Source organism: Dipodomys merriami, unplaced genomic scaffold (assembly GCF_024711535.1).
Source record: "Dipodomys merriami isolate MVZ:Mamm:240054 unplaced genomic scaffold, mDipMer1.0.p SCAF_92, whole genome shotgun sequence".
NCBI classification, from domain to species: Eukaryota; Metazoa; Chordata; class Mammalia; order Rodentia; family Heteromyidae; genus Dipodomys; species Dipodomys merriami.
In genome coordinates, this window is record NW_027206535.1 from 1222551 (window position 1) to 1233405 (window position 10855).

A 10855-nucleotide genomic window follows, 5' to 3' on the forward strand; every position below is an offset into this window, starting at 1 on the left:
GAACTCTGGGCCTGGGCACTGTCCCTCAGCTCTTCAGCTCAAGGTGAGCATTCTACCACTTGAGCCACAGGACTACTTCTGGTTTTCTGGTGGTTTATTGGAGATAAGAGTCTCGGCCTTTTCTGTTGGGGCTGGCTTTGAACAGTGATCCTCAGACCTGAGTCTCCTGAGTAGCTAGAATTACCGGCGTGAATCACCGGTTCCAGCCCTTTAGCTCTTTCATGAGGTTGCGTTTAGGTTCTTTTGTCAAAAACTAAACAAGCCAGGCGCTGGTGGCTCACGCCTGTAATCCTAGCTACTCGGGAGGCTGAGATCTGAGGGCCGCAGTTCAAAGCCAGCCTGGGCAGGAAGTCCGTGAGACTTTATCTCCAAATAACCACCAGAAAACCAGAAGTGGTGCTGTGACTCAAGTGATAGAGTGCTTGCATTGAGCCAAAGACCTGAGGGACAGTTCCCAGGCTTAGAGTCCAAGCCCCACACTGACAAAAAATAAATAAATATAACAAGCTTGTAGGTGGGAAAGCTTTAGAGAAAAGCAAACATTGTTATGGTTTCTTTGTTTTTTTCCAAATAAAGTCTATGTAGCACTGTTAACCTTGAACTGAACTTGCTCAGGAGGAGGTGGCCTTGGCTCCTGAGGACTGGGATTTTTGGCATGTGTCCCCATGCCTGTTTCGTATTGTTCTTTTTGTAGCATTGTTCCCTATCTGAGGATCAGCTTACAAATATTTATATAACAGCTAGTGAGCAATACCTAGGGTAGCTGGGAGGTCAAAAGAAGTAGCTGGGGCTGGCGCTGGCAGCTCACCCTGTAATCCTAGTTGTTCAGGAAGCTGAGATCTAAGGAGCACTGTTGGAAGCCAGCCTGAGCAGGAAAGTCTATGAGACTCTATTTCCAATTAATCACAAAAAAAAACTGCAAGTGAAGCCGTGGCTCAAGTGGTAGAGCACTAGACTTGAGCAAAAAAAGCTCAGGGACAGTGCCCAGACCCTGAATTCAAGCCACGACCAGCACACTAATTTGGAGCCAGTGGCTTTTGCCTATTAGCTACTTGGGAGAAAAGTCGAGCAGACCCCACATCTGGACATGGTTACATCAGCTATCATTGTAGCTACAATAGGAAGCCTAAAATAGGCAGATCATAGGCTAGATGCACACTTGGGCAGGAAGCAAGATCCTGTTTCAGAATATAGCCAGCAGTATTACAATGCCTATAGTAAGTGCCCTAGGTCAAATCCTAGTACTGCCAAAAAATAAAAGGGTGGACTTTTAAGAGTTTATAGTGCCTGAGTAAAACATATATAAGAATAACTTTAGATATGTTAACTAAAGATTTAAGTTCTCTTGAGTGATAGAAACCATCCAAGTGGAAGGAAACTAGACTTACTGTGGGCTGGAAATTTCACTTCAGCAGGGAACATAGAGGTATGAGAGATTTGTTTTTGAGAATGAGATGATGGTGAGAATAGCCAAATACATATAGATACAACATTGGAAGCTGCTGGGGTGAGGAATTTTCACTTTAACTTGTAAACAAATGGGAATCATGAAATATTTTTAGATATGACCAAAATAACTTAGGGCTGGAGTATAATTCAGTGGTGGGCACTTGCCTAGTATGTGTGAAGCCCCATGTTTGATCCCCAACACTGCAAAAAGAAAAAAGTTCAGAGACCAATCTACTAACAAACATCTATCCAAATGGTTATAAGAAGAGTAAGAGCCGGGCGCTGGTGGCTCACGCCTGTAATCCCAGCTACTCAGGAGGCTGAGATCTGCGGATCACAGTTCAAAGCTAGCTCGGGCAGCAAAGTCTAAGAGCCTGGTGTTGGTGGCTCACACCTGTAATCTTAGCTACTAGGAGGCTGAGATCTGCGGATCGTGGTTCAAAGCCAGCTTGGGCAGGAAACTCCTTGAGACTCTTATCTCCAATAAACCACTCAGAAAACCGGAAGTGGTGCTGTGGCTCAAGTGGTAGAGCACTAGCCTTGAGCTGAAGAGCTGAGGGACAGTGCCCAGGCCCAGAGTTCAAGCTGACAAAAAAGGTGAGTTAGTATAATTCAAGTGGTAAGAGTGCCTAGCAAGTGAGCAGCTATCAGTTCAAATCCTAAGACCACAATTTAAAAAAAACTGGTAGAGAAGGCAAGACTGGTTACATTAATAAAATGTGAGGTGATAGGGTCTTGGGATAGTAGGGACAGCAATTGGAGAGAAAGGGGAACACAATGAATAAAAACTGGGCAGGGGCTGGGAAGGTGACTCAATGGTAGAGTACTAGCCTTGCATGCCAGAGGCCCTGGGTTTGATTCCTCAGCACCACATAAGCAAAAAGAAAAAAGCCGGAAGTGGCACTGTGGCTCAAGCAGTAGAGCGCTAGCCTTGAGCTAAAGAGCTGAGGGACAGTGCCAGGCCCAGAGTTCAGGCCCATGACTGACCAAAAAAAAAAAAGATTTTAGCCTGGGGCTGGTGGCTCATGCCTGTAATACTAGCTACTCAGGAGGCTGAGATCTAAGGATCATGGTTCAAAACTAGCCTAGGCAGGAAAGCTGAGACTCATCTCCAATAAACCACCAGAAAACTGGGAGTGGCACTGTGGATCAAGTGGTAGAGCACTAGCCTTGAGCTGAAGAGCAGCACAAGGACAGAGCCCAGGCCGAGTTCAAGCCCCACAGCCTACAAAAAAGAACCTGGGCCAGGCCCCAGTAGTTCACACCTGAAATCCTAACTACTCAGGAGGCTGAGATCTGAGGATCACAGTTCAAAGCCAGCTCAGGCAGGAAACTCCGTGAAACTCATCTCCCAATAAGCCACCAGAAAACAGGAAGTGGTGCTGTGGCTCAAGTGGTAGAGCGCTAGCCTTGAGCTGAAGAGCTGAGGGACATGTCATGCCCAGGCCCAGAGTTCAAGCCCAAGGACGGACAAAAAAAAAAAAAAAAGAACACAAAACTGGGCCCTTGCAGCTCATGATTGTAATCCTAGCTCAGGAGGTTGAAATCTGAAGTTTGAAGCCAGCCTGGGCAAGAAACTATGAGCCTCATCTCCATTTAACAACCAAAAAACCACAGGTGGCTGGGCACCAGTGGCTAACACCTGTAATTCTAGCTACTCAGGTGACTAAAATCTGAGGATTGCAGTTCAAAGTCAGCCTGGGCAGGAAAGTCCCTGAGACTTATCTCCAATCAACCACAGAAAGTGGTATTGTGGCTCAAAATGGTTGAGTGCTGCCAGGTGCCAGTGGCTCACGCCTGTAATCCTAGCTACTCAGGAGGCTGAGATCTGAGGATCACGGTTCAAAGCCAGCCCGGGGAAGGAAAGTCTGTGAGACTCTTACCTCCAATAAACCACTAGAAGACCGGAAGTGGTATTGTGGCTCAAGTGGTAGAGAGCTCGCCTTGAGCTGAAGAGTGCAGGCACCGCCCAAGGCCAGAGTTCAAGCCCCACGACAGACCAAAAAAAAAAAGGTAGAGTGCTATGCTTGAGAAAAATCTCAGGGATAGTGCCCAAACCCAGAGCTCAAGCCCAGGACTAGTAAAAGGGAAAAAAAAAAAAAAAAAAACAAGTGGATCTGTGGCACAAGCAGTAGAGCACCAGCCTAAGCTAAGGTACAGTGCCCAGGCCCTGTGTTTAAACCACAATAGAAAGACAAAACAAAAAACATATTTCAGAATTACATTTTTATTTGAGTTTAACCTACAGGTTCAATCCTCCTTTGGTAGGAGCCGGATCTGAATGTGTTCTAGACTTTGGGCTACTCTGACCTTTGTCACACACACCCTGTTCAGTGCACTATTAGATGCAGAGCAGGGATGGAGGCCACCTTCTGGTCAGAGGGTCCCCCTAGTGGTGAGTAGTAGCTAGTGTTGGTAGTTGTACACTAACCTACAGTCCTACAAATGTGGTCTTGGTGTAAAACTTCTATAACTAGCCCTGCGCCGGTGGCTCACGATAATCCTAGCTACTAAGGAGACTGAGATCTGAAGATTGCGGTTCAAAGCCAGCCTAGGCAGAAACGTCCCTGAGACTCTCATCTCCAGTAAACCACCAGAACACGGGAAATGGCGCTGTGGCTCACGAGATAGAGCACTTGCCTTGAGCTGAAGAGCTGAGGGACAGCGCCCAGGCCCAGAGTTCAAGCCCCATGACCAAATAATCATCATCATCCAAAGAAAATCCTGTAACTACGAAGAGATAAAATGATACAATAAAACTGAAAATCCTCCACTATCTTAATGTTTCAAATGTCCATTTTAGCTATTTTTAAAAGATATGTATCTGAGGGCTGGGATGTAGCTCAGTGGCAAAGCGCTTGGCTAGCAAGTGCAACGTCCTGGGTTCGATCCCCAGTACCAAAAAAGAAAAGACAAAAAAAAAAGATATGTATCTGTTGGAATGCTAGAACTGACCTAATCACAACTTCTGGTATCTCGCCTAGGAACTAGGATGGTTGGGAAGGTGGAGATAAAGTTCTCTTACTGTGCGAGTGTCACCACGTAACCTCCACCCACCTTCCCACTAGCTTGACAGCCCTGTTAGTGCGCCGCGCCTACAACTCCCAGAATGCCACGCGGGGAGGGAGGCGGGCCCAGAGTACACCACCGAGGTCTGTGATTGGTGACGTTCTCCGGCCAATTGAAGAAGCTGTTGTTCAGCAGTTCCCGAGAGCCGGTCGGAAAGGGAGCGAAGTGGCAAGATGGTGTTGGAGAGCACTATGGTTTGGTGAGGAGCTCCCTCCGGGTCTGTGGGGGCGGGCGTGGGTTCAGGGGCGCGCGCAGCCTGGGGGCCCGCGGGGCATGGGATATAGGTGGGGGACCGGCGAGCGAGCTGTGTTCTTGGGTGCCGGAGGCAAGGAGCCGGACGACTCCCTGAGTCATCCCAAGGCCCGGGAGACGACAGGCCTGGCCACTCCCGCAGCCCCTAGCCGGGGCAGCCACCGACCCCCGATCCCTGACTTCCTTTACTCTGCTGTTCGGACTTTGCCTTTCTCTCCTCTCCCCAAAATAATGGGTACTAGGAAGAGCGATTTTACACCCCCACCCCATGCCTCTTTTCTAATTGCCAGCGTCTTTCCCTGTATCATCTTCACAGTCAGCACTTAGAGATTGTTTTCTCTGTGTTGGGATTTTCATTACTTTATCTCACTTAGATCTTCTTACCATACTATTTAAAGTAGTTCTCCGGCTGGGAATGTGGCTCAGTGGCGATGAGCTTGCCTAGCATGCATGAAGCCCTGGATTCGATTCCTCAAAGTTCCCCATTTTACCAATGAGTCGTGGCTGTGTTAAGTCACACAGGTAAAAGTTTTTTTATTTGTGAGTAGTACTGGGAATTGAATTCAGGGCTTCATGGTAGACTAGTGATCTGCCACATGAGCCACTCCCCCAGTGCTTTTATTTTTGTCGGTTGTGGCGCTTAAACTCTGGGCCTGGGCACTGTTCTTCAGTTTTGTTTTGTTTTTTAATGTAGTAGATGGGGTCAGGTAGAATATTATGAACGTCAGGGCTGGGATTGTGGCTTAGTGGTAGAGTGCTTGCCTAGCTAGCATGCATGAAGTCCTGGGTTCAATTCCTCAGAACCACATAAACAGAAAAAGCCAGAAGTGGCATTGTTGCCGAAGTGGTAGAGTGCTAGCCTTGAGCAAAAGAAGCTCAGGGACAGTGCCCAGTGCCCAAGCCCCTGGACTGGCAAACAAAAATTAAAGAAGTATATACATGTGGTGTGTGTGTGTGTGTGTGTGTGTGTGTGTGTGTGTGTGTGTGTGTGTGTGTGTGTGTGTGTGTGTGTGTGTGTGTGTGTGTGTGTGTGTGTGTGTGTGTGTGTGTGTGTGTGTAAGCTAAGGAGAGTGAATTGAATTTCGTACACTCCATCATTGAGAAGGTTCTGAGCATGGCAGATACAGAGCTGTATAAAAATTGTCATTCATTTAAGAATATTGATTTAGCCGGAAGTGGCACAGTGGCTCAAGTCGTAGAGCTCTAGCCTTGAGCTGAAGAGCTGAGGGACAGCGCCCGAGCCCAGAGTTGAGGCTCCACAACCGACAAAAAAAAAAAAATAAGTATTGATTTTACTAGGCATGGTGGCAGCGGATTTGTGAGTTTGGGGCCAACTTGAGATACATAGACCCTGTCTCAAAACCAAGCAAACAACAACAGAAGCTGGTCTGGATTGATTGTAAGAAAAGCTTAGAAAGCTGGGCGCTGAGGCTCATGCCTGTAATCCTAGCTACTCATTGCCTTATCCCTATAATTGGAGTCACTGAGATCTAGGATCTAGGCTAAGATCTATGATCAGTGTTTGAAGCCAGGTGGGGCAGATAAGTCTGTGAGGCTCTTAGTTACACTTAACCAGCAAAAAGCTGAAAGTAGAGGTGTGGCACTAGCCTGTGCAAAAAGGCTAAGGGAGGGCTGGGAAGGTGGCTCAGTGGTAGAGCGCTTGCCTTGTATGCCTGAGGCCCTGGGTTCGATTCCTCAGCACCACATAAACAAAAAGAAAAAAGCTGGAAGTGGCACTGTGGCTCAAGTAGTAGAGCGCTAGCCTTGAGCTGAAGAGCTGAGGGACAGCGCCCAGGCCCAGAGTTCAGGTCCCACGACTGGACCAAAAAAAAAAAAAAAAGGCTAAGGGACAATGTTTTCCCTCTCCCCTTTACTCCCTCTGTCAGTGTGGACAACAGTGAGTATATGCGGAACGGGGACTTCTTGCCAACCCGCCTGCAGGCCCAGCAGGATGCTGTCAACATAGTATGTCACTCAAAGACCCGCAGCAACCCCGAAAACAACGTGGGCCTCATCACACTGGCCAAGTAGGTGGGGCTGAGGAGGTGGAGGGCATGGAAATGGGTGTGGCCTTTCCCATATGTCACCATGACACCTGTAGGCTATTCTGTAGGGTCCCTGAGGCCTCTTTTGCCCATCACCTTTCTATAACTCTACTTCCTTCTTTTCAGTTCCAGTGTACGTAGTAGCACTCCTTCCCCATGAGAAAAATCTTAGGGTGTCGTACATGTATGCATGCTGTGCTACAGAGCTATACCCCCAGCTCCTGTGTTTAATGCTGATTCCATTTAATATAGTTATGAAGATAAATGTCTTGGGGTGAAATTTTATAATGTATTTTAAAGTTGATGAAAGGTGATTTTCAGCCAGAGCCCCTTGGCATGTATCAAATATTCTGGTACCCCAAAAGTCATTTGGGGCTGGGAAGGTGGCTCAGTGGTAGAGTGCTTGCCTTGCATCCATGAGGCCCTGGGTTCGATTCCTCAGCACCACATAAGCAGAAAAAGTTGGAAGTGGCGCTGTGGCTCAAGTAGTAGAGCGCTAGCCTTGAGTTGAAGAGCTGAGGAACAGCGCCCAGGCCCCAGAGTTCAGGCCCCACAACCAAAAAAAGAAAAAAGTCACTTGTTTAGGGCTGTTTTCTTTTGCTATAGATACTTTTAGCTGAAAAATAGGTCTCCAAATGGAGAAAGTGGGCTGCTATAAAGTAGGGTTCAGTTACTGTGGAATCTCATGCCCTAGAGCAGGACAGGATGAATGTTAGGAGGAAACATTGGGAAGTGGAGGACAGCTTTCCTATGGTGCATGGTATATACTAAACATGAGAGTTTAAAAGGTCTCTAAAAAGAAGACAGGCATGGTTGAGGGTGCCCATGCTCATGCACACTCACTGAAATGCTTTGCCCCATCCCAGTGACTGTGAAGTGCTGACCACGCTCACCCCTGACACTGGGCGAATCCTCTCCAAGCTCCACACAGTCCAGCCTAAGGGCAAGATCACCTTCTGTACTGGCATCCGCGTGGCCCATGTGAGTCCTCTTAGGTCCCCTCAGTTGTCCCTCCTGCTGTGAAGCTTGCCTCCCCTGGGTTAGAACCAGAGCAGGGGGAGAGAGAGGGCCTAGAGGAAGCTAACTGGGGGGAAAGAATATGGTGGGATGAATCCCAGGATCCCTTTGTGAATCCACTGAAGGGCACAGCAAGACTCAAGGGGTTTATATCCTGTATGAGCAGAATGGTTAGACCTGAGATGCATAGAATCTGTAAAGATAAAACAGAACCAAAGGAAAGAGCTAGGTGTTCTATGTTGATGTAATTTCCTGTTCTTTCCAAGCTGGCTCTGAAGCACCGGCAGGGCAAGAATCACAAGATGCGCATCATTGCCTTTGTGGGAAGCCCCGTGGAGGACAACGAGAAGGATGTGAGTTCACCGGACAGCATGCGTGACGCAGCCCACGTTAGGGAGTGAGGTTTTGCAGCACTAAGAACCTTACAGGGCACCAGGCTCCTTTTGTGGGGGGAGAATGGAGGGGCAGATTTCAGTGTGTCTGGGAGAGAAATGATTTTCTGTATGCTTTTGTGAGGTGAGTCCTTTTTCCTTATGGCATGGAGTAGATTGCTTGCTTTTTCTCCTCTTCCTAGCTGGTGAAACTAGCCAAACGCCTCAAGAAAGAGAAAGTGAATGTTGACATCATCAATTTTGGGGAAGAGGTGAGGTGGGCCATTGGGGCGCTGGTTTGATTTGGCTAGTTCTGATGGGACAGCCCTTTGCAGAGCAGGGTCCCCCCTGGGAGCGAAGCTGCAGGCAGGGCTGCGGCTCGAGCAGGAGGCGGGAGGTGTGAAGGAACATACCTGTGGCCTCCCTTCCCAGGAGGTGAACACGGAGAAGCTGACGGCCTTTGTGAACACATTGAATGGCAAAGATGGGACCGGCTCTCATCTCGTCACCGTGCCTCCGGGGCCTAGCTTGGCCGATGCCCTCATCAGTTCTCCGATTCTGGCTGGCGAAGGTGGTGCCATGCTGGGTCTTGGTGCCAGTGACTTTGAATTTGGAGTGGATCCCAGTGCTGACCCTGAGCTGGCCCTGGTGAGCAAATACTCTCCTGTGCTGATGCGCCAGGTGACAGCAGAGAATATTAAACACTCCCACAACCCTCATTCATTTCCTCAGTCCCGGGCTTATATCTAGGTCTGTCTGACCAGTGTCAGACTAGCTTGTTGACTTCTGACTAAACCCCAGGCTCTAGCTGTGTCGTCCTTCTGCTTTCCCATACCTTCCCTTAACCCTTCTAGCTTCTTCCCCATGTGATACACAGAAGTTGTCCTCATGCTCCTTCCCCACACTCCTGGCCTTCACCAGCCCCGAGTGGGATTGCAGCTGGGGAAATCTGACCTTGCTCTTCCCCTTGCCAGGCCCTTCGTGTTTCTATGGAGGAGCAGCGGCAGCGGCAGGAGGAGGAGGCGCGGCGGGCTGCTGCGGCCTCTGCAGCCGAAGCTGGAATTGCTGCTACTGGGGCTGAAGGTGAAAGAGGTGGAATCTGAAGTCCCAGGATGCAGGGTGCTAACCATCGGGGTGGCCTGGCAGGCCTTCGGGAGGCTAGCCTAAGGGAATGGCTTGGGGCTAGGGCTGTGTGGAATGTGGCCCCCATTCTATCCTGCCCGTTTTGCTTTTCCAGACTCAGATGATGCGCTGCTGAAGATGACCATCAACCAGCAGGAGTTTGGACGTCCAGGGCTTCCTGACCTAAGCAGCATGACTGAGGAGGAGCAGATCGCCTATGCCATGCAGATGTCCCTACAGGGAGCAGGTGGGCCTGAGCTGGAGTGGTAGTGCGTGGTCAGAGTTATAATGAGGAGCTTGAACTAAGTGACTGCCCTCCTTTCCCCAGAGTTTGGTCAGGCAGAATCAGCTGACATTGATGCCAACTCGGCCATGGACACATCAGAGCCAGCCAAGGTGAGGGCCAGCGATGACCTCCTGCCCCTGTCAGGTTTGCAAGCCTCTAGTCCGGGGACTAGACCATCCGTCCCTTTCTCCAGGTGTCACAGATGAGTCTTGAGGAGCAGGAGGAAGTACAGAGCTGCTAAAGGAACAGAATGTTAGTGGTCAGTTGGAGAAATGGCCCACATTCTGAAATGTCTCTTTCTTGCTGTGGGAGCAGTCTAGGATACCTTCTTTCCCAGAATGGTGAAGAGAGTCTGGGAAAGAGAACACACGGAATGCGGGGTCTGGTAGCAGGAAAGCTCCTCTGAGTTCAGTTAGCCCCGTTCTCATGCGTCAGCAGAGCTGGGCTCAGGTGGCAGTGTGCTCTCAGCCAGCCCCTGGCAGCCTCCAAGCTAATGCTGCCTCTTTTCAGGAGGAGGATGATTATGATGTGATGCAGGACCCCGAGTTCCTTCAGAGCGTCCTAGAAAACCTGCCAGGTGTGGATCCCAACAATGAGGCCATCCGAAATGCCATGGGCTCCCTGGCCTCCCAGGCCACCAAGGATGGCAAGAAGGACAAGAAGGAGGAAGAGAAGAAATGAGACTGGAGGAGAATGGGCAGCCGAGACTGCCAGGGGACTGCGTAGTGTGGGTGGATTATAGAGTTAGATATGCTATCTGCAACCTTTCCAACCTAAATAAAGCTTGGCAAGTTTGTTTTTTCCTTTTTGCTTCAAGTTGTGATGGCTTTGCTTGCAAAGAAGGAGCACAAGGCCGGAAGAAGTCCCTTCCCTTCTTTCCTTGGCTTCTGTTTTTGTCATTGGGACGCGTTGCTGAGCACCCTCTGTGTGTTAGGGCCATGGCCGAAGAGGTGAGTAGAAACAGCAGCGGCCCCTGGAAGAGCCAGCATGTAATGGAGTGACTCCATATATCTGATAGTTCAAAGGAGAATGAACTCAGCGCTGTGGAACTGTGAGGAGAAAGCCAACTGCTGGTAGCCTCTAGGTAGGCTCCTGGATGTACATTTGAGCCCAAGTTCAGTCAATAAAGAAGGTGGGATGTTTCTAGTCGCCAGGAGCAGTGGAGACATGTTGGAGGAATCTGGGGGCTCAGAGACCAGTTGGATGAATGGTTCAGGTCACTAAGGCCCAGGTACCCGTTGAGG

The 10855-nt window shown here is 49.3% G+C and overlaps 1 protein-coding gene across 2 annotated transcripts; it reads left to right on the forward strand.

Moving 5' to 3' along the window:
• The first annotated feature begins 4640 nt into the window (after positions 1 to 4640).
• On the forward strand, positions 4641 to 10427 carry LOC138821548 (26S proteasome non-ATPase regulatory subunit 4). 2 transcript variants are annotated; one of them, XM_070013894.1, is made up of 10 exons: positions 4641 to 4717; positions 6657 to 6797; positions 7682 to 7796; positions 8099 to 8185; positions 8407 to 8475; positions 8636 to 8851; positions 9178 to 9286; positions 9441 to 9572; positions 9654 to 9721; positions 10122 to 10427. In XM_070013894.1, the coding sequence occupies exons 1-10, from the start codon at positions 4692 to 4694 to the stop codon at positions 10290 to 10292; spliced, it is 1134 nt and encodes a 377-aa protein (XP_069869995.1). In that variant the 5' UTR covers positions 4641 to 4691; the 3' UTR covers positions 10293 to 10427. The 2 variants fall into 2 exon arrangements, with proteins under 2 accessions (XP_069869995.1, XP_069869996.1); XM_070013895.1 differs by having other exon boundaries at positions 4677 to 4717; positions 9178 to 9295.
• The last annotated feature ends 428 nt before the right edge of the window (positions 10428 to 10855 follow it).